Source organism: Vulpes vulpes, chromosome 14, assembly GCF_048418805.1.
Source record: "Vulpes vulpes isolate BD-2025 chromosome 14, VulVul3, whole genome shotgun sequence".
NCBI classification, from domain to species: Eukaryota; Metazoa; Chordata; class Mammalia; order Carnivora; family Canidae; genus Vulpes; species Vulpes vulpes.
The window spans coordinates 47,358,338-47,380,855 of record NC_132793.1 but is presented as its reverse complement, the minus strand read 5'-3'; the positions used below and the strand labels follow the sequence as shown (position 1 = coordinate 47,380,855).

General features: G+C 48.7%; 3 protein-coding genes across 11 annotated transcripts in view; 2 read left to right on the top strand and 1 right to left on the bottom strand.

The window, feature by feature from the left end:
* Window positions 1-3,108, top strand: part of NAPB (NSF attachment protein beta) — a 50,366-nt gene extending 47,258 nt beyond the window's left edge. For all 6 annotated transcript variants that reach the window (XM_026002317.2, XM_072736540.1, XM_072736541.1 and 3 more), the window contains one exon: window positions 234-3,108. In XM_026002317.2, coding sequence (XP_025858102.1) covers window positions 234-344 — 111 coding nt within the window. In that variant the 3' untranslated portion in view covers window positions 345-3,108. The remainder of the gene's footprint in view (window positions 1-233) is intronic.
* Window positions 3,109-4,966: 1,858 nt separating this feature from the next.
* On the bottom strand, window positions 4,967-14,900 carry GZF1 (GDNF inducible zinc finger protein 1). 4 transcript variants are annotated; one of them, XM_072736533.1, is made up of 6 exons: window positions 14,805-14,900; window positions 11,470-12,844; window positions 10,071-10,165; window positions 8,331-8,498; window positions 7,616-7,773; window positions 4,967-7,068 (listed from the first exon to the last, which is right to left on the bottom strand). In XM_072736533.1, the coding sequence occupies exons 2-6, from the start codon at window positions 12,819-12,821 to the stop codon at window positions 6,718-6,720; spliced, it is 2,124 nt and encodes a 707-aa protein (XP_072592634.1). In that variant the 5' UTR covers window positions 12,822-12,844; window positions 14,805-14,900; the 3' UTR covers window positions 4,967-6,717. The 4 variants fall into 4 exon arrangements, with proteins under 4 accessions (XP_072592634.1, XP_072592636.1, XP_072592637.1 ...); XM_072736535.1 differs by having other exon boundaries at window positions 4,967-7,022; XM_072736536.1 differs by lacking the exon at window positions 14,805-14,900 and adding an exon at window positions 14,028-14,272 and having other exon boundaries at window positions 4,967-7,022.
* LOC140595264 (uncharacterized) lies at window positions 13,164-18,111 on the top strand. The gene is made up of 5 exons (XM_072735162.1): window positions 13,164-13,212; window positions 13,856-14,375; window positions 14,437-15,398; window positions 16,121-16,286; window positions 16,960-18,111. Exons 1-5 carry the CDS (start codon window positions 13,164-13,166, stop codon window positions 16,961-16,963), a joined length of 1,701 nt encoding a protein of 566 aa, XP_072591263.1. The 3' UTR covers window positions 16,964-18,111.
* The last annotated feature ends 4,407 nt before the right edge of the window (window positions 18,112-22,518 follow it).

The following is a 22,518-nucleotide window of genomic DNA, read 5'->3' as shown; positions in this document are numbered from 1 at the left end:
ACTCGAGCCCAGGACTCCAGGATTACTCCCTAGGCCGAAGGCAGGCACTCAACCGCTGAGCCATCCAGGTGTCCCAAAACAAACCATTTTAATGAAGAAAGTTTTAAACTGGAATGAATGATTTAAATGAAGACAGTTGGAGGATTAGCACTAGAAATGTTTAAACAGCTTGGGGTGTTGTTTCTTTGTGTTTTATTTCCATGGACTAATTCTTGTTCTTTTTTTTCAACTAGGTGAAGGAATTTGACTCAATATCTCGCTTGGATCAGTGGCTCACAACCATGTTGCTTCGTATCAAAAAGTCCATCCAAGGGGATGGAGAAGGAGATGGGGACCTAAAGTGAACATTTGTGTCTTTGTGGCATGCAGCTGACTCCTCTTTAGTTCATGTTAGGGCCACATGATCTTTATGGGATGCCCATTTAATGGCTTAATTCTCTTGCACATGAGCCAAACCATCTGTGTGTTTAAGCTCCCTGTGTTTGTGTCTTTGTGAAAACGGATGGCTGGGAAGCTCCTGTGCACAATTTGGGTGTGATGGGCTATTTCATGCTTGTCAGAGTCCCCAGAGTTTTCAGAGAATTACTTCAGACTCTTATTCTTGTTATTTTCATATTTGCAGAGCCTGTGTTTAACTTGGTCACATATTTTTGTCATTTTCTGGGACTGGAGTACCCATCCTACTAATTGTTGTAATAGATGCTTTGCATATTTTCCATTTATGGAAAATAAATTTGCACCTGGATGTTTTCTCTAAGTGTATGTGTTTAGTTCAGGGTGATTGTTAGGAATGAGTTTTATGATTTCACTTACCAGAACTGGTTTATTTTGTTGTTATCGTGATACTTTTGATGGTGCTAGTGACCTATTTGTTTGCTTTTTATATTGTTGTGTATGCGGACGTGCATGCGAAAGTTCAGAACAGCCGGGGTCTGCCAGCATCACTTGCTTAATGTTGTGAGAACAGAGAGCTTCCTGGCAGGGCTTGCTGATGTGTGTGGGCAGATGTTAGGATGAGTCTGATGGATGTGTACTCCTTCACACACGTGAAATCCATATGAAACAGAATTTCTCCTTTTCCTGGAGAGTTTGCACTTTTAGTTGGGGTGGAACCCTTTCTTTATATTCACATAAAAGTGATGTGACTGCATGTCCCTTTTGTTTACTTTCATGTTCATGCACTTACTCACATTGAGACGGTGCCTGCTGTGCCACTGCCGTGTGAGTCCTCTTCCTGGCCACAGACAGAATGGGTCATTGATTTTACCCATATACTAAAGGGGGTAAATATGGGACAGAGGTTTACCATGTGTCCAGTTGGAGAAGAAAGGCAACCGGCTTCTGAGGAAGTTTGACTTTGCTCTCGGCTGATGGGTTTGTTTTGGCTTGTATGTTTGAATTCAGTTGTGTCATTTTGATTTACATGACATACTCTGTTGATTTACAAACTTACATGCTGACACTGTTCTAAACATGGTCATGCATTTGTTGCCAGACCTAGCTTGTGGGTCTAAGTTATGCTGCTGTCATTAAAGACAGATAATGAATTTTTCCATGTTAGGTCAGATGGAAACTGGCATTTGAAGGGTGTGTTTTCATTTTTGGATGTTCCTCCATTGGGATTGGTAGGCTTTTGTTGGTCAGAAGTAGAGGGTGTGGCCAGGAAAAGGGCTGAGTGTGGAGGATAGTGTGGGGATAGTGAGCAGATTGGGCTGAGACGACGGAGAAAGTAATAAAGTGGCTGGAAAGGGCCAGCTGAGGCCTGGTAGGGAGATTGTCCCTCCGGTGTGCTGGTGGGGTCATGTGCCCAATGTAGCCTGCTGGAAAAGGTCAGAAATATCAGAGTGGGCCAAAATACCACTCTGGCCTTGGGTGCTGGGATCTGGTGAGTGTCCTGCCATTCCTTCAAAGGTCTGGGAGTTAGGAGAAAGCTGGCTGTCACGGTACAATTTGGAATGCAGTCCGTCTGGTACTTCCCCACTTCCTGTCAGAATCTCTTAGGAAGAAATGATTAGAGCAGAAAGTGAGTTCCTTTGCCTAATCTGTTCCACAACCCGCCAAGTGCACTTTCATGAAAGTGAAGTATGGAGAGTACCTTCATACATAGCCTGTGTCCTCAGGTTGTAAGTCTGTCCCATCTGGAGAGTGTTTAAATCCTAGCCTGCCAGCATGCTTGTTTCATCATTAGTGTGCAATGTTTGTTTTCACTTGTTAAAAGGACCTTCTGGTCTGATCACATAAAATGAGAGCCAAATGAGTTCTCTTCAGGCAATTCCTCAAACTTTCATTGTGGTCCCATCAGCCCTGTCTGAGAAAGAGGAGTGGTTTGTAAAAACAGGACTGGTACCATTTTGTTATGTCATTTGGAGAGTTGCCTGCTTGTATTGACATAAACACTGGGATCAGTGGCTGAGTTAAGGATTTTCTTTTTTTTTTAATAGTTTACATGAAAAGAGTAAAAATAATTGTAATGGCTAGAACAGAACTGCCAGAAGAGAAAAATGAGAAGGAAAGGTCCCATCAATATAGGGTAGTACCAGGACTCTTAGGTTTCAGGAGTTACAGAATGTTCTTTATGAATAAAATGTAATGACTATTTATGTTCCGGTTCTTGTACTTTTAGCAGATCTGGGGTTAGTTCATAGTCAAAGTCAGTTAAAATTTCTTACAGGAAAGCTTTGCTTTTTGTGGCAACATTTTTATAGCTTGTGTGAGTTCCTTTTTTATTTAATGATTGGAGAACAGTATTTTTGCACAGTTGTGACCATGTGTGGTGACATCCCTGTAACCAAGGTGTGTGCATTTATTATTGTTTCTTCTGATAATGTGCATTTAAAATGTCCAAATGCAAATCCTCATGGCTTCCTTCAGAGGACCTGGCAGCACAGCATGCCGCCTGCGTCCCACCTGCCTGCAGTGTGAGCTGTGGCCAAGGGCAGGCTTCCGCCTGCCAAGTGCTGTGTCGGGCTCTGCGGGGTGTCCTCCCTTGTGCTCTCGGTGGAGGATTATGTTATGAAAACTAACCACGTGATGATCACTCTCCCTTAGCAGAAAGAGTATGTTTTATGTCACCCTGTACAGAAAATAAAGTGGAAATTATGAATCCTATTTTGATGGGTCTTTCCTACGCAAATGTACACAAATCAAAAGTATTTTCCTTTCCTTGAAGTTGTTGCAGTTAGTTAAGGCAGTGGACGTTGACATTCTCCAGGCTTTCTGAATATCCATCCAGATGTGTGTTTGGCTGCGTCACAACCTCCATCCCTTGGTGGGGATTCTGGGCACTGTAGCACATCTGCCAGCAGAGTTTATGAGAAAGGCCTGCTTCCAGCCTCTAGGGGGCAGTCCCTTCTGGCCACCCTTGGCAAGGACTCACTAGCATCCCTTAGGCCAGTCACCTGCCAAGTGCAGTGAGGTGGGTTCCTAAAAGATTATTGGGTGGGGGAGGTGAGAACCCTGAAGCCCCTAGATCTGTTTGCAATGTGGATGTACCTGTCATTTTGCAGATGTCTGTACAGGATGACATGAGCCCCTGGGAAGGAAGAGGATGCAGTTTGGGGCCGGGGCTAGTGAAGGCCAGCTCCTCCCCTCCGAGAACAGTGGTCAAGTCCATAACTATATTCACAACAGCTTAAAGATAATTCAAAGCAAATCTTAAAAAATGAGTGGTAGACCAGGTAGGCATTCTGAGAAGTTGATCATTCTAGTTTAATTCACATTCAAATGTCTTTTCTCAGAATTCTTTCCTAATGGAAGCCATCATAGTGGTTTAAAAACCGGGTTTTGCCAGCCACAGTAAAGGTCCCTATATAGACTGGCAGAGGTAAGTGGGTGGTTTCTGGGGCTCAGTTATATGCAGCCACCTTGGTACAAGTGAATACATGGCCGTTTGCATGAGTGTCCCAGGCCCCATACTCCCCACCAAAATAATACTGGTTATTTCAAGTAACATGAACACCTATCAAGTTAAATAGACAAGCACTCATTTGGTCTCAAAAAAATGTCCCTGGTGTGGCAAGGTATAAAATTTAACAGGTCTAGGGTGCCTGGGTGGCTCAGTTGGTTAAGCGTCTGCCTTCAGCTCAGGTCCCAGGATGGAGTCCTGCATTGGGCTCCCTATTCAGCGGGGAGTCTCCCTCTCCCTCTGCTCCTCACCCCATTTGTGTTCTCTTTAAAATCTTAAAAAAAAAAAAAAATCAACAGGTTAGAATTACACTCAAATTAGTTGGTTTGGATTATCACCTACAGCAAAACCACATTTCTATTAAAGTCAATTAGTATGATTGTCTTCCCCACCCATAACCACCACCACATGGCTTGCTTTTTCAAATTCTGTACAACAAATTTTGGTAAAACCAAAGGTAGCTGAGTGGAGTTTGTGCCAAGAGCATTTCCCACAAGACATATGGAAGGCATTAGATCATCCCCTCAGCCGCCTTTCATGATGCTCTGGGAGGAACAGCCCCCACCCACCGGGCACCCTGATCACACTCTGGGATCTGCATACTCAGGGTGGAGAACCTTGCTTTCTTTCAGCAAGGCTGGACTTGGATTACAAGGAATTGCTACACACCCACAACTCCCTCTGTGCTGGGTCTTTGGGGTTTTTGCATTTCTCTGCTCTCAGGGGTAGCCTCACCTTCCTGGGAGGGACAGAAAAATGGGTCTAGTTGGAGACAGGCCCATGGAGACTGTCCCATCACACTGAAGAGGCCTCTAGGCGGCCAGCGTGGCACTGAGCCTATGCAGCTTACTACCCCAGCAGGCAGAGGCCCGCGTCCCTCACCAGCAGGCTTTCCCATCTACAGTCAAGATGCAGTCCAAATAGTTATGTAAACAATCCCAAGGCTATAGATCCTGATTTTAAATTTTACTACCCATGAAACAAAAAATTATACTTGCTCCAATTAAGAATCTTATTTCTACCGAGCCTCAATTCTAACAGAAGTAAACTTTAGACTGGAAAAACTTTTTAGAAAGCAGACATTTATTAACACATTAAATGATTTTTCGTAGAATTTCTAAAGAAACAAATTCAAGACAAATTCTTCGAGTAGGTAACAAAATAATCTATTTAAACTCCTTCTCATTAAGATGACTTTACTCCATGAAACAGTACATCAGCTGGGCAGGCTCATTCTCTCACAGTTTTGTTGTGACAGTTCTGTTGTTCTTCTGTAAACACAACCAGAGTATGCTGTCATGGTTGAAAATTCAGTACTGCCATCTTCAAGAGCAAGTGTGAAACATGTTATCAGCACCTAAAACATCTTAGAGTGGCTTTACTATTAATGTAACATGTTACGAGTTAGAAAATAAGCATTGAGGGAAAAGCCTTCCCACGTTAGTTTCTGACGTAGTGCAGCTGCATCTTCATCCTGGACCTCAGGATAAAGTACGTTCCTCTTAGAAAGTGAATGTGTTTTCACAGCAAGTTTAATAAATTAAAACATAAGGAAAATAGCAACTAGTGAACAAAAGAATTCTTCACGATTCTCTCTTTAATGTGTTGAGGGTTACATGTGAGTCAAAGCACTTAGCATGCGGCAACACACCCGAGCCACTGGAAGCAAGAATCAGGCTTAGCAAATACAGCGGAACTACACTGCAAATTCATTTTAAGCAGAAGGCCATCAGGGGCCAGCCACACGAGCACTGGAGACAGTCAGTGGTTCTTCACAATCCGCTCTTAAGGCATCATCAAAGACGAGTTCCCTTCCGCTTACATGCTCATGTTTCCAAGGAAATAGATGTGTGGAGATTACTTGCCCGTTTCAAGCTCCTGATGCGTAGATGAGAAATTCTGGGTTGTTGAAAATCACAGAGTAAGTCAGGAAAACCCAGCCAAAAATGCTAACACTGTGTTCTAAGATTTGTCAGATCACCCCACTGCTACTGGTGAATAAAAGGACTCCACAGTGTTTTGAGTGTTCAAAACCTCTTGCTTCACTTTTCATATCTCTGCAAAAACTACGACACCATTTGCTGCTAGAATCTTTGGTAGGACAGCTTGTACCTAATCAGACTTTAGGAATGAAACCCAACAGCCACACTTCATTTCAGCAGTGATTCTATGGCCAGCTTCCTAGCTGTGAAGACTAAGCCATTTTCAAGTGTTCGAATCTGTCACTCCTGTTTTAGTGCCTACAGACAGGAGGCGAAGGGGAATAAACGCAACCATCCATTTCTTCAATTCAAGGTCCCCAGAGCGAATCGGACTTGCTTCAGTTCAAGAGGAAAGAGCTGAAATACATGGTCCCAGTTTTACTTCAGCTTGGTAGAAAAATAGCTTAAAAGTATCAGGGAAATAAACCCACACGGAAGGGTAAGGCAGGCTGTGACCGGGGAGATTGCTAACAGTAACTGGGCCAGGGCTCTGTATTCTACAATTACGTAGTTGCCCAAACTTCATACACGTCAAGACATGCGTTACGGTTTCACATCTGACCTGCACCAGGATTCAGTGAGGTCATGTTAATAACTGCCTTGTTTGTTGATCGAGTGTAGCTGAGATCATGCGGACTGGGATTTTTAAGGGGAAGCTCTAAAAACGCTTTGAGAAAGACGTGCAAGTTAGCAGAGATTCAGGAAAATGTGCACAAGGTATTCTTGTCCACTCTGTCCACAGACAGATCTTGGCCCCTGGTGTTAATCCACGTACAGCAATCACCCATGCTGAGATGCAGCGTAGCATCTGCCTGGCAGGTAAGTAAGCACTCATTCCATGTTGGTCAGCGAGTGAAGCTGTGTGGGCATCGGGTCTGTCTGTGGAGTCAGCTCGCTAAGCTCACTGATGGTAGTGGCCAGCAACGTGTCCTGAGACCCCACGCAACGGTCTGACTTGCAGGCCGTATCTGCAGAATTGTTCTCGTGCACTGTAGGTATGCTGCCTTGGACTGTGCCTAGGTTGTGAAAATGGCCATTTTCTGCAAAAGACAGCAATTTATCCGAAAGTTTGGGTGGTGTATATTCTTCATCCGGCTGCTCAGTCTTGTGCGTGTCATCATTCTTGGGTGAGCCATCTACAATGACAAGGAAAGACTTCCATGGAGTATTCTTATCATGTATCTACGAATCAAACACAAAACATAAGTCACAGCGTATCTCTGAACAAGTACATCTTTTAAAACAATGGTTTCTTTTCAACTTAAATTTAGTTTCTACTATAGCAAAATACCCTTTCACTAATGGCCAAACCTCTACCACCACTGTCACCATTAAGAAGCACTTATCATAGATTGTGCCTCTAGGACCCATACGTGGTTCTGTGTTCACACTGTGAGTGTATACCCTTGCATAAAAAACCTGAAAAGGAAAAAGACCCACTGTCTTCTATAACCACCGTACAGAATGAGAGCCAGCATTTTTTTTTTAATTTTATGTATTTATTCATTAGACACAGAAAGAGGCAGAGACAGAGGCAGAGGGAGAAGCAGGCTCCCTGCGAGGAGCTCAGTCCCAGGACCCTGGGATCACGCCCTGCTGAGCCAAAGGCAGAGACACTCAACCACTGAGCCACCCAGGTGTTCCGATGGCCAGCATTTCTGTCTAGAGTTATGTGTACCTGGGGACCAGCAATTTGTCATTCCAAAGCCACACTACTGCTTCTGCTTACCGAGGTATGCCGCCTGAGAGTGGACTTGTCAGTGAACGTCCGCCCACATGCATTACACATGAATGGCTTCTCCCCCGTGTGGATGCGATGGTGACGCTGGAGAGCATTGAGCTGGGTGAACTGCTTACCACACTGGTCACAGCAATAAGGACGTTCCCCTGAGATGGGAAGAGAAGCAAGCCACTGGGTGATCTTTCCAGCCTACTTTATGGAATTCTGATACCCTGGAATCACGCTGCTGGGAGACCACTGGGAAGCAGCTGCAGGAAGGCTACACTGGGAACAACTCAAGAGTCGACTGATGGGTACCAATCTATCCCTACAATACCAGGAGGTTATAGCTACACCCAAAAAGGACCAAAGCCAAAAGCTGGTATCACATCTACAAAAATTCACCTGTTTCCCACAGTGATGTAATATAAAATTCCAAGTCCCATAATAAGTGAATTTGCATGTGCGTATACTAATATGTATAGACAGACCATCAGCCCAAATTCCAATCTGAAAAATACTAAAATGTCCACATATCCACAACCACATGCAAACATTCATACCGTTTCAGTTTCTGAAACCAGAAACTAGAAACTCAGAAATTAAAAAATGCTATTATGACACACAATTCTAAATTCCAAATAATTTTCTAGTAGAACTAAAACTTTTGGGATATTATCCTTGCCACACTGAACTCCCTTCCCTGGCGACATTCCAGCCATACCTGTGTGGACTTTAATATGCTGATAGAGCGAATTCCGCTGGGCAAAAGTCCTGAAACAAACTTCACATTTAAAGGGTTTGGATCCAGTATGGATTCTATTGTGATGTTTTAAATACTCCTTAGAAGCAAAACTCTTGCCACATGTTTCACACATAAAAGGTCTTTCACCTACATGAAACGATGAAACAGAAAGTTAGAAATGACAGAGGCACCGGAACGCTAGAAGAGTAGGCCCATGCCCTAGAGCACATACGAACTCAGAAGTGCCATACTGGGAAGCATGTTACATCTTTTAGTTAAAACTGTCATAAAACATCTATTCATGTAAGATGCCTGCTACTTGCTGAAAGTTCATGAAAAAACCTTGGGAATCCCAACAAGGATCCCACCAGCCTAGAATTAGATCGTTCAGTCAGCCCACATTTTGGAAACGTACTCATTCCAAACAAGAAATTAATCTTACAACTTGTTTGGGGGAATTGTTGAATTTTTCAAAGCAGTACTCCTGCACGTTATCAAGACAAAAGTCCCCCTTGAGAGGAGAGGGAGTTTACAGGGATACATATGCATGGCTGGTCTGGGACAGCAACTCCAATCAGAATAGGAGAAAAATACTCCCATTTCACATTGTACAGTTTGAGTCTTTTAATCCCACAAATCAGACTTACCTGATTATGAGGTATGCCCCTGACTTTACAAACATCAAAATAAAAATACTGGTTTTAACAGAAACTGAATACATTCATAGTTTCATCAAATGATGGGTTCTCACTTAATGCTTCAGTGTGACCTGATCTTACCTCCACCCCTCATCTTCCATTAGGCACCATTTCTCATTTTAGAGTCTCAATAAATCCAATCATTAAATGCCTCAGCTCTGCCTCACCTGCATTTGAACTTGAGGCTCTTATGGCAGTATTTGAGACATACAAATTTAAATTGCAAGCAAGTAAGGAAGCACTGGGTTAGTATGATAACAGCAGCATACAACAGTTAGATTCGGTATCTCATACAACAAGGTTCTGAACCTCAGGATTGCTGTGCTAAATTTGAATAAAGTCAACTTAAATTTTCTCCCTCCCTTAGTACAATTACATCACAAAATTTTGGAAAATAGAAATGAGATAATCCCACGACCTAATACATCATATAGCAATTTATTTTCATCTAGTCTTTTATGTGCAGGTTTTCAATGTAGTTGGGATTAGCTGTATGCTGTAATTGTGCACTTCCCAGGCCACATCCAAGCACAGGTGTTTTTCATAACATTCAGAGCCCTGGGAGTGGCCCCATCGGGAGCCGGGAACGGATGGATTTACCAGTTTACTGAACCACTTCCTCTTTGGTTAGACAATCAGGCTGTTTATAATGCTCTGTTATTAGGGAGAGCAAGAAGTAGATGACAGTATATAGCTTCTCCCATATTTTGAACAATTTCTTTAAGACAGATTCCTGGAAATGGAATTTGAAGCTAGTACAGTGGAAACGGTTTCATACCCCTTGATACTTAAGACTCAAGTGCCCAGTCCTAAGGCCCAGTGTGCGGAGGCTACTGCCACAAGCACGCCCCAACAGAGCCATGGACATATCTGAGTTACTTGGTTTGGCTCACGTAAGAGAAGGAAAAGCTGTATCATGGCCTTAACCTGCACCACTTTGGTAGACGCCAACTTCTAAATTAAATGGCAATTTCTTCTACAGCTAGAAAAACATTCAATCACAACAGCATTGAGTATTTACCTGTGTGACACCTTTTATGATAAATCAGCATGTGGTTCTGAGTGAATCTTGCACCACATTCATCACAGACAAAAGGTTTTTCCCCTGTATGAATTCTGAAAGTACAACATTCAGATGATAACTTAGGATGTATCTCAAAGCTCACTTTGCAATACAATTTCCACTCTAGCCTGCAAAGACGGTTATTCCAAGAGACCGAATGAGGATGGCTGAAGTGGACGTACACAGGCCCACGACCTCCATCCCCAAAGTCGTTTCCACTGGAGGCCAGTAGGCTCCCTCGCTTCCCCGGCAGGGGGCGCTGCCCGGCCCATGCCCGCAGACACTTGCCTCGGCTCTCTCACTTCACCACTGAATAGTACTGTGCGGGGTTTGCAAAGCTTCCCCATCAGAGTAATCGACCACAGACACCTCAGGACTACGGCTGACAAAGCACCATGTGATCAAAAACGTTATCGTCCATTCCTAAGATGGATGACATGACCAGTCCAGAAAGAACGGCTCTCAAAATGCTGAAGAAAGCTGGTTTCTGAGGAGCGTGCATCAGCATGAGAGTTTCACAGCTAGTATGAAGCAGCCATCAACCACGACTCACTGCATACTTCCTACACCAAGGTCTTAAACGGATTGCAGCGTGAAAAGACAGTGAACACCGCGCTGCCACCCCAAAGACGCCCCAGCCTGACAGCAGGTCTACAATACAGTAGGACTGCTTGTCTAGATTTCAGGCACAACCCGTGAGCACTGGAAGGAAAGCTATTTAAAAACTGGTATACCCCGCCTATAGTTCCAAAGTTATGAACAGAAAACACTGTCCTGATTCTGGAGCTTAGACTAACCAGTGGCACTTTCCAAGCCCTGAGAACAAACACAAGACCAGAGGAGTGTCCTAAAGCCCTAAACGTCCTTCCTCTCACTGAGGCTTTTCATGGATGGTGGGACCCAGCTGATCACAGGCCTGAGTTCTAAAAGAAGAGTCAGGAAGAGAGCAATGAAGGTCATTAGCCCAAGTGCCTCTCCAGCCAAAGCACAGCAGGCAACGGAAGCTCCAGAGGCTCCTCTGGGGTAGGAAGAGCCTGGCCCGCTGGAGCCGAGACAAGGCTGGTGGGGCCTGGGTCTCACGTCCAGGCTTCTGTCCTGGCACCGGGCATGGGTAAAGGGGCTGGCTGTCAGCCTGGGGCCTGTAGGAAGGCTGAGGGAAGACACACCTCTACCCAGGAAGAGACCTCACAGACATCCCAAAGCAGCCCCCCAACTTCTAGAGGGCACAGATTAAAGAGTGGAATGTCTGCGGGCTGTACCGGCCCAACCCTGGTATGACCCAGATCCCCGGCATGCCTGGCTCCTGGTGGGCCAAGAGCACCCTGGCAGAGGCTCTGGTGGGCGGCTGCAGCCCTACCTCATGTGGGTCTTCAGCGCTGAGGGCTGCGAGAACTTGGCGTCACACTCAGTGCAGCCATAGGGCTTGTGGCCCGTGTGCGTCCGTTCATGCAGCCGCAGCGCCGTCTTGGAGCTCAGACCCTTGCCGCACTGCTGGCACTGGTGCCGCTCGCCGCCGCCCTCATGCACCTGCACCACGTGTCGCTTCACATCCTTCTTCCTCTTGAACTTCTTGCCACACAGCTCGCATGGGAAGTGGCGCTCACTGCTGTGCACATGGCGCTGGTGGCTCTTGAGATTGCAGCGGTTGGCGAAGGTCTGGCCGCACGTGTCACAGCGATGGACCACCTCAGTAGCCACCCCGTGGTGGTGCCGGATGTGCTTCAGGAAGCTTTTCTCATACAGAAAGGCCTTTTCACAGATAGTGCACTTGAAGTTGCTCTTCCTCTTCTCACCCTCATCGTCCTCATCATCGTCCTCCCCGTGGCCCGCTGCTGGCAGCGCCTGTGCTGCCACAGGCCCTGCGCCACCCTCCTCCCGTTTTGTGATGGGCTCCATCTCTGCTCCCGCGGTGTCGGAGCTGGGGTCCTGGAAGCCGCAGTGGTCCCCTGTGTCATCCTCAGCACTTTTCTGCTGCTCCCGGAGCCTTCTTGTGTACTTCTTTTTAGGTATTTCCACAAACACCTTCCTTCCAGCCAGCCGTCCACTGGCCCTCCTGATTTTTGTGTAGGGAGGCTTGACTGCATCTTTTTTCTTCTCTAGTTTCTCCTTGGACTTCCTTGGGGGCGTATCTGGCAACATGCCATTGCTGATTGTCTCCGCCAAGGGATCTGACTCCCCGAGGCCATTAGGGAGTGGACTGTCCACTGCTGGACTTGCCCCGAGGTCAGGGGCAACAGAGGATTGGGAGCCACTGCTCCCTTCTGCCTCCTGAGATTCCGAGAAGTTCTGCAACTCCAGAAGTACTGACTCCAACATCTGTTTCTTCAATTGAAAACAAGTTTCCGATAAGTCCAGACATTTTAGTTTCTCAGCCATTTCCAGCATTCGCTGCACACGGTCTTCTTCAACCTGTACCTTTGCAGTGTACACAAACTCGAGAAATGAGGCAAAGTCAACAACTTGCACTTCATTTAGGTAGACATTAGTCCTCGAACCATCCACAGTCTTCTCATTAAGGAACATCTCCTTAAAGAACTTGCTGGTGGCTGCCAGCACGGCCTTATGGGCCATGAACTCTTCACGGACGCCCTGGTACTCCACACTGACAGTCACATCACACAAGTGACCAAGAAGGCGTAGTTGGTGCATTTCCTGCAGAAGGTTGAACGGTGAGGATTTGGATTCCAGCAGAACTGCACCACTTTCCATGTTTCTTTTTTCTAAAAATAACCCTAAAAACAGAAAAAAGAATTACTTATGCCTGAGCAAACACTGAAGTGAAAGAATTAAAAATTAGGATTATTTCAGTTCTCTAGAGGATATAAACTGATTAATAATAACCAAAAGCTAGCTTCCCTCATGTAGAGATACAAATCACACCACTTAGCGACCTTCTACAGTGTAGTCCTGATGCACCTTCATAATATAATATTTGCACACAAAAAAATTACTAAGATTTCTCTCAATGATAAACACAGCTGATCAAAGTCATGCATAACGAAAAATATGACAGCAATAATTTGTTTATCTAGGTCATTTTCTAACTTGCGTATGGACACGTACCACAAAACCTTAACAGAATTTACAGCAACAATAATAAGTAGCTCTTTGGCCAGGAAACCAAATAATTAAAACAAAACATGTGACTACTGCTGAGAACAAACCTGAAAGAATCATGTCTGCCTCTGAAAATAACCAACTAAACAAGTAATTACTTTCCATGAGGAAAATCACATGGAAAAGTAGTCCACAGTCCACGGCCGTTTCCAGCACCCCTGAACCCCTCATAATCTGAGCCGCCATCTCTCTATGAGAATAGTTTCAGGAGCTGCGCCTGCGCCTCTCTCACCGCGGGGGCTCCTCCGTGGGAGGCTGCCGGTGCGTGGGGCTGCAGGGACCGCAACCCTGCCAGGTGCTTACAGCGCACCTGAGGTCTGGCAGCTACTTGCTATCGGCTTCCGTGCAGCAGGCCTGGGTGCTGTTATCACCATCCACAGCCCCACTTCGGGCAGCCCGGGCGGGCGGCTCAGCCCCCAGCGGCTTAGCGCCGCCTTCAGCCCCGGGCATGGTCCTGGAGACCCGGGATCGAGCCCCACGTCGGGCCCCCTGCGTGGAGCCTGCTCCTCCCTCTGCCTGTGTCTCTGCTTCTCTCTCTCTCTCTCTCTCTCTCTGTGCCTCTCACGAGTAAATAAATTAAGAATCTTTAAAGAAAAGACATCCCATCTCGTGCAAGAACTAACAAGGTAGCAGTCCGTGGCTGCGCTGGGCCTGCGGCCTGGGCCCGCTCGTCCAGCCGTCACCCGGCGGCGCCGGGGCAGGGCCGCGTCTCCCCACACCCCTCGGCGGCTCGGCCCCGCCTGCAGCTGCCCTCCCCGGCTTCCCCGCGCCACCCCGACTCCGCAGGGCGCACCGCACCTTGCGCGCTGGGTCCAGCTGCCCTTCCCAGGACACTCCGGTTCCTGAGCCTTCACGCCCGGCCCTGCTCCCGTCCTCCCGCAGCCAGAGCGTGGCCGCGGCGCCCGCGGTCTGGCCGTCGGGGCGGAGCCTGTCCTCACCTCCAGGAGAGCCCGCGTCTCTGCTCCACCCGTTCGCGGTCCCGCGGCCTGCGCCGCTGCGGCCCCCGGGGCTACGGCGGGCCCCGGGCCGCCCCCGCCCCCGCCCCCGCCGAGGGCCCGGCCGCGACGAGAACACGCAGGACGCCGAGCCGCCACCGGAGGGGGCAACGGGAGACGCCCGCGAAGCCGCCGTGGTGGGGCGGGGACGGCGCAGCTCCCGGGCCCGCCGCAGGGGCCTGAGCTGAGCCGCGGGAAGATGTGCGGTGAAGCGACCTGCCTCGGGCACCCCGGGCTGGCGGCTGGACGAGCGGGCCCAGCCGCAGGCCCCGACCGACCAGCTGGCCCCGTCGGCCCGAGGCCCGAGGCCCACACTGCGGGGCGCGCCTCCTCTCCACCCGCACCTCCTCCAGAGCGACCCCCGGGCCCGGCCCGGCCCGCCCCCTGCACGCCGACCCGGCGCCTGCGGGGCCGCAGGCGTCCACGGCTTCCGCGCGGTCCGGCCCGGCCCTCCGGCCGCCGGCCGCCCCCGAGGCCCGACGCTTCTCCGGCGGAGCAGCGCGCACGGACCGGGAGGCGGAGGCCGGGGCCGAGGGGCCAAGGGGCCAAGGGGCCCCGGGGCCCGCGGCCGCACACTCACCTCCCAGCCGCCGCCGCCGCCGCCGCCGCCGGACCAGGCCCGGGACCCACGGCCCCGCCGGGCGGAACGCGGCTGGCAGCGCGGGCGCCGCCGATTGGCCGCCGCCGCTCCGCCCCGCCCCCCGGCGCCCCGCCCCCTGTCGCGGCTCGGGGCGGGGCTGCGCGCGCACGTCCGACTGCGGAGCGGAGGCCGCGGCAGCAGGCGCCGGGCTCCTCCCACGCCGCGGCGGGCGTCACCGGCCCCCAGCTGGCGTCTGCGCCTGCGCACAGGGCGGTGACGGCGTCCTCGCGTGCGGGCGCGGCGGCGCGGGGCGGAGCCGGCAGCCGCGGCCGTCAGGGGCCGGGAGGAGCGGGCGGGGCCGCCCGCGGGCGTCCTGCGCCTGGACGGCGGCGGACCGGGCTCCCCGGCGACGGCGCGGCCCTCGGGAAGGCTTCGTGCTCGGCGCGTGGGTCCAGGCTGGTTCTGCTCGTCCTCCGCGCCCTTCTTCAACCCCCGAGAGACTTGCCCCAGCTCGACCTCCGGCCCCTGCTCCCCGTGGGAGCCGCAAGGAGCCTCGCGACGGGTGCGGGACGCGCAGATGCGAAGTAGGACGAGGTAGGACGCGTCCTTCCCCTCCGCCCTCACAAGCCTCTCCGTGAGGACGAGCTGGGCCCGCAGAGCTCCGAGCCGCGAGCTAGACGCGCCCTGCCCGAGGGCTCCGCCGCCGCCTGCGGTGTAGACCGGGAGCGCCGACCCCAGTCCTAGGAGGCCGACTCCCGTGCGCGTCGTGTCCCAGGCCGCGCGGCCGCCTCCGCCAGGAAGGCGACAGGGGCGACGTCACTGCGGGTGAGCAAGCGGCGACCCGGGCGGTCGTCTCCCCGGGGGAGGCGGAGCCACGCGCGGTCCGTGGGCCGTCGGGCCCCTCAGTGGGGACCAGCAGGTCCGTGGGCCGTCCGGGCCCCTCAGTGGGGACCAGCAGGTCCGTGGGCCGTCCGGGCCCCTCAGTGGGGACCAGCAGGTCCGTGGGCCGTCGGGCCCCTCAGTGGGGACCAGCCGGTCCGTGGGCCGTCCGGGCCCCTCAGTGGGGACCAGCAGGTCCGTGGGCCGTCCGGGCCCCTCAGTGGGGACCAGCAGGCCCGTGGGCCGTCCGGGCCCCTCAGTGGGGACCAGCAGGCCCGTGGGCCGTCCGGGTCCGTCACTGGGGACCAGCCGGTCCTGTCTACGTCGAGGGCGCCCCGTGACAGAGCGTACCTGAGACCTCTTCTGCCTTCGCACATCGCGTTCTGCTTTAAGGCTTTTTCGGTAATACAGATGCTTGCTTTTCTGCCTTTATGGAGGTTTCTGGATGGGGAGAAGAGCTTATTTTCAAGGTTCTCTGCTCGACAGGAGCCAGCTTCCCACACACAAGCACTGGACGTCTGACGAGCGGCTGAGAAGCACCTCTGCTTGGGCGCACTCCTTGTATTTGCATCCCATGATTCCAGAAGTTGGTATGGACACAAGGTGATTCGCTTCCTCACTTAAACCTTCAGTGCTTATTGGCCATATGTGCTATTTCCTTTGGAGAAATTCTTAGTTATTAAGATCCTCTAGTTTTTTTTTTTTTTAAGTTATTGGTGTTTGTATTATTGAGTTGTAAGAGTTCTTTCAACCGAAAGTCCCTCATTGGATAATACGATCCGTAGATATTTCTCTCATTCTGCGGGTTGTCCTTTTACTTTCTGGATGGTGTCTTTTGAAGCACAAGAGGTTTTGATTTTGATGGACTCCAATCTATTTTTTTCTTTTGTTGCTTTTGGAAACTGTTGCCTAATCCAAGGTCATGATGGTTTATACCTGTTTTCTTCTAAAAGTTTTGTAGTTTCAGCTTACGTTTAAGTCTTTGATCCATTTGGAGTTAACTTTTGTATACATATGAGGTAGGGATCCTACTTAATTCTAATGGCGTGTGATTATCCAGTTGTACCAGTATTTGTTGGAAAGACTGTTCCTTTCCCCATGAAACTGGCCTCCTTGTCAAAGATCCTTTTACCATTTGCTTCCGGACTCTGTTCATTTGATCCATGGGACTGTCCTCAGTACCACACTGTCTCAGTCAGTGTGTATGTTTTCCTTTCTCATAGAGAGGTTTTAAAATTTTGCTGATCTGCCAGTCTTTTCTTTTGGATCTCTTCAGCTGAATTTAAGCCCAGAAAACACTTCTAAATACAAAGCAGAGAGAAGAGGAAGAACGGAGGTGCAGAGATGCTGCCCCAAGCACCTACTGTATCAAGAACAGGCTGCAGGCGTGACTTTGACACTCCTGGTGGCCAAAGAGAAAAAGGCCATAAAGTTTTATCTACCGGGAAGGAGAAAGCAAATTTAGTTTGCTCAGAAGTTTTATATACATGGTGATATATGTCCTAAAGAACAAAATTAAGATCAACCATCCTTCATGTCCTCCCTCATCATTTTCATCTTTTTTCTCTTCTTCAACTTTGGATCAAATGAATTTGCTCCCTCCTCGTCACAGCCAGCAGATTCCCTATGATTGGCTTCCGTCAAAGATCCAGGGTCTGGTGCTGCTCCTGACATCTGTTCAGGGACTCAGGGACATCTGTTTTGTAGTCTCTTGCTCCTGATCAGCTGGTGAGGGGACAACCACCCCCCACACTGGCCAAGGTTTTTGTCTTGTCTGGATTCATGTATTTTTCTGTAGAAACACAGGATGTAACTGCAGTGGATAAACACTCATCGGCATGAACTGGGCAAATGTAAGAAATCAGGTACACTTTGGAATGAGATGTAATGCACAGCTCCCATCCCTACATGGGGATGAAGACTCGGGAGAAACAGGCTGGTGAAAGCCCGTGAGTTCCAGGTAAAAATAGTACTCCTTAACCATGTGATTTGGGGCAAACAGCTCACCCAGTGTGCTGTCAGGGCACACCTGGACATGTGGTGGCCCTGGGAACATGCCACATCTCTGGTGAAGCCGGCACCTTATTTCACTGTGGTGTGGGACTCACTGAAAAAACATGCTTGAATGGGTTAATGGTGCCAACTTCCTGGTGGCTAGTGTCCAAACATGGCAGTTCCCTGGGGAAAAGCCTAAAACATACAGATATCAGTAAGAAAGTAGCGTGTGCCCTTCACAGATATCCTGGGTGCAGAGCAGTGGATCTGGGATGGGCACAGGGCAGCCTGCTGGAGTGGCTGCACATCTGTCTCTTGACCTGGGTGGTGGTTAAAGGGGGGTCTGTTACTAAGCTTAATATTTGTTTTGTGTAGTTTTCTGTATCTGTGTCTTATTTCTCAGTTAAAAGAAAATAAAAGGAAATAAAGAAGACATGCTATTCCTATCTATCAACAGATAATGTGCTCGCTGAGTGTACTGCCCCATTGTTGACTGCAGACATGTGGCTAAATGGCCACTTCTCTGCTTGGTCTTTTGTTTCCCACACTGTAGTTATTAAGTCACTCAAATCACCAACTGGGTCTCTTCAATTACAGTGTAGCCCCAATTTGTTCCTGCAAGCAAAGCAAAGGGAAAGGTATGTGTCACCTTGAATTGCTGCTTACCCTGTCAGGAGCCAAAGACCTTTCCCAAGTTAGGATTATAGAAAAAAGATTTGAAGAATTCCAGCAATAGAGCCAACTATGTAATAACTTGAAAATCCTCCTGCTACAAACCCTTAGAAATGGTAGCTTAAATGTAGCAACTATCTCTGAATTCATAGCCAAGTTTACAAGAAATTTGGAAAATCTCTGGGGTTCAGAAATAAAGAGGGAGCTGAATAGTAAGCCTGTTGGTGAGTTAGCTGCACTGCCCTTGAAGGAGTTGTGGGTCTGGTCTTGACAGTAGAGATAGGAATCTGGATTTCCACACACATATACATAGTCAAGAACGCAAGGACAGTGAGACCTTGCAGAAAGCTGAGAGTCACAAGGATCCACACCCTCAATGAAACAGTAGTTTAGAAGGGGGGTGGGGGAAAAAACCCTGTCAGCACAGAGAATCAAGTAGCTGTTGAGTTTAACCTGAGGGATCCCTGGGTGGCGCAGCGGTTTGGCGCCTGCCTTTGGCCCAGGGCGCGATCCTGGAGACCCGGGATCGAATCCCACATCAGGCTCCCGGTGCATGGAGCCTGCTTCTCCCTCTGTCTGTGTCTCTGCCTCTCTCTCTCTCTCTCTCTCTGTGACTATCATAAATAAATTAAAAAAAAAAAAAAAAAAAATTAAAAAAAAAAAAAAAAGAGTTTAACCTGAGCTAGGCATGTAAAAAATCTCCCCTAAAGATTCATGACTATGGGCATACCTCCACACACGGAGTTGTGGTTCAGTTTATGCTGTCTTGGAGACCTGGGAACCTGTTAGCTTGGAAATAAATTATCATAAAGCCCATTCCCTGGCTAGAAACATCCCTGGGGCACCCAAAGAAGCAAATGCAAACCTGCTCTGGAAGGACAGACAAGAGGCCAAACTTCCTGAGCAGTGGAGGCAGCCGTGAAACAGACAGCAGGTTGGACCCGTAAGAACTTTAGTAGGAGGACTCAAGGATTCTACCGTAAATATATTCACATTATTTAAAACAAATGGAGGACTTAAATATGTTAAATATGTTAGAATAAGATAAAGCGCAAGCAGGTATGGAAAAGGACTAAATAAAACTGAGAGTTAAAATATACTCACCGAAATCAAAAGCTGCATTGGGGTAAGCAGTAGGTTTGCACAGCTGAGGAATTACTGGGCTGGAAACAGAACTGAGGCCATTACCAACAATGCAGTGGAGATTCAGGATCGGAGATAAAGAGAAGAGAGAATAATAAACATACTCCTAATAGGACTTGAAAAAGGAATAACAAGACTGAGAGGCAAGATTCAAAGAGAGATTGGCTGATAGTTTTCCCAGAACTAAATAAATTCTCAGGTTTGGGAAGGATAATAAAAATAAATTCACATCTAGTCACAATATAATGAAACTGCAGAATGACAGAACCAAGGAAATCTTAGAATCATCCAGAGATAGACCGGAGAGAACTGAGTAAAATTCTTTAAGAACATAAAAGGAAGCACGTGATCTGCACACAAGCTTTCCACAGAGGGCCTCTGGGTCAAGCAAGGGGGACAGGCACCCATAAACTCAGCGGCAGAAATGCTGAAGAGCAAGTGGCAGCCTTCTTTATGGAATAATAAAGGATGAATTGCACAAAAAAAATTTCCCATCCAATAATTGAGATTTTTTTTCTTCCTCTCAATTTTTCTAGTCTCTGGTCTTATCCCAGGTGAGTCAGTTTTGTTCTAACTTCACTGGCCTAAGGAAGGCCCTGATCACAGGTAAAGCAGTATTTCTGTGTGTGTCTGTGGGGGTGTTTCTGGGAGAATTTAGCATTTGATTCAGTAGACTGAATAAAGTAGATCCACCCTCACTGATGTGGGCAGCATCATCCAATCCTTTGGGGGCCCAAATGGAAGAAAAAGGCAAAAGGAGGGCCAATTCTCTCTCTTCTTGAGCCAAGATATCCATATTCTCCTGCCCTTGGAGCTTGAAGCTCCTGGTCCTCAGGCCTTCAGACTCCAGCTGGGACACCAGCGGCCTCTAACTTCAGACTGAATGAGTCCCCAGCTCTCTTGCTTCCCACCAGGCAGCCGGTAGGCTGGAGGACTTCGTGGCCACCTGAGCCACACGCCCCCGAGTCCTGTATCCCCTCTTATTTACCTCAGTATATCCAGCTGCTGTTTCTCTGGAGAGCCTGGACTAAATACCAGGGCAAGTCCACCATTCCATATCCTCTACTCACCTTGACCTTGAGCAGTTCCCCTTGCTCCTCCCCTCACTGTAACTCTGTCACTTTCTGATCTGATCTAAAATTCCTGGCACTAACATATACTCTCAGGACAGAAAAACCTATTAAATCACAGCCTCAATTAATTCTTCTCCAGAGTCTGAAAACTATTTCTTGAAATAGGTGTCAGTTTTCTCATATGAGTCTATTTTACTGCATTCAAATTTACTTACTTGAGAGAGATTTCCTTTTTAATGAATCTACACCACAATGTAAAAATTCTGATAGTTTTTATTTAAATTGGATTTTATATTTTTATGTATTGTAAATTTTTATTATCTTCAAATGAATGGTGCAAGTTCAACTTCTTATAAAGAAACACAACATTAAATAATGATTCATTCACTTGCTACTGTAATGTTCAAAACGAAAGAGTCCAGCCCACAGGTTCTAAAATCAAATTATAAATCTTAGCTCTCTGGTGATTAAGAAGCTGTTTCTATCTGCCATTTAATGCCTCACCTCTTTTGCTGGTTCTTCATTAAGCAATTCCAACAGTAAGTCAAAGTGATTAGAAGTTTAAACCCTGGGCAGCCCCAGGGGGGCTCAGCGGTTTAGCACCACCTTCAGCCCAGGGCCTGATCCTGGAGACCTGGGATCAAGTCCCACGTCAGGCTCCCTGCATGGAGCCTGCTTGTGTCTCTGCCTGCCTCTCTCTCTCTCTCTCTCTCTCTCTCTCTCTGTGTCTCTCATGAATAAATAAGTAAAATCTTTTTAAAAAAAGAAAGTTTAAACCCTGACAAAACCAAAACCTCCCATACCTTAATGAGAACACAGAGTCTCTCTTTCCTCTCTCGTCCTCTCCCTCCCTCCACCTCTCTCTTTCCCTCTCTCTCCCTCTCCCCCTCTTTCTCCCCTACTCTTCTTCCCTACTCTCCTTCCCTTTCTCTCCCTCCCTTCTTCCCTCCCTCCCCTCTCCCTTCCTCCCTCCCTCCCTCTCTCTCCCTCTCTCTCTCCCCTCCCCTTCTTTCCTCCCTCCCTTTCTCTGTCTCCCTTCCTCCTTCTCTCCATCCCTCTCCCTGTCTCTCCCTCTTCTTCCCTCCTCCGCCCCACACACATCCATGTTTCCGGAGCTTCTCCTCATGTAGGCTCCAGTGTGCCTGGTACACTGCACTTTGTGACAGACAGGACAAGACACTTATCCTGACGCTTTGTCAGAGGGCACTCAGAGGGCTGCTGCTCTTCTAGCATGGGGGGGGGGGGGCAATCATTCGGGACTGCTCATGGTTCTCCAGGCCCTGGGTCTGACAAGAGTGCAGCCCTGATGACGCGGACCTCCCATGGAAGGCCTGGCAGTTCCCTGTCTCTCTGTAGCAGCCCCCACCTGCTCCACTCCCTTCCATCTGTCCATAGGGCATTTCTAGTTTCCAGAATCCTGCTACTGTGCCCTTTGCAACCGGGCACTCTAGTTGCCACAGGCTGACAAAGCTCTGTGCACACCTGTGCCTGTACAGTTTTTTCTTGGTGGGAGACATCTACTTTCCCATCCCTGGCCCCCAGACCTTGAAGCCCCACCAATCACAAAGTTGGTGCTCTGTGATGTACCTTCAAGCCTTCCATTTACTCTCATTTCTTCACAAATACCCAACAGACCCTGGCATTCAGGTCTCAGCTACGTCTCTTTTTCAATGCAATTTTTCTGGTTCAGTTTGCATACTGTAAACAAATTCCAGAAATGAAGCAAATTCTTGCATGCAAATGTCATCTAAAGCAATCTGTCTCGGGGCATGCATGTGGCTCAGTCAGTTAAACATCTGACTTCAGCTCAGGTCATGATCCCAGGGTCCTGGGATAGAGCCTCGGGTCACATCCATCACATGGGGCTCCCCACTCAGCCAGGAGTCTGCTTGTCCCTCTGCCCCTCCCCCTCACTGTGCTTTCTCACATATGTTCTCTCTCTCAAATAACTA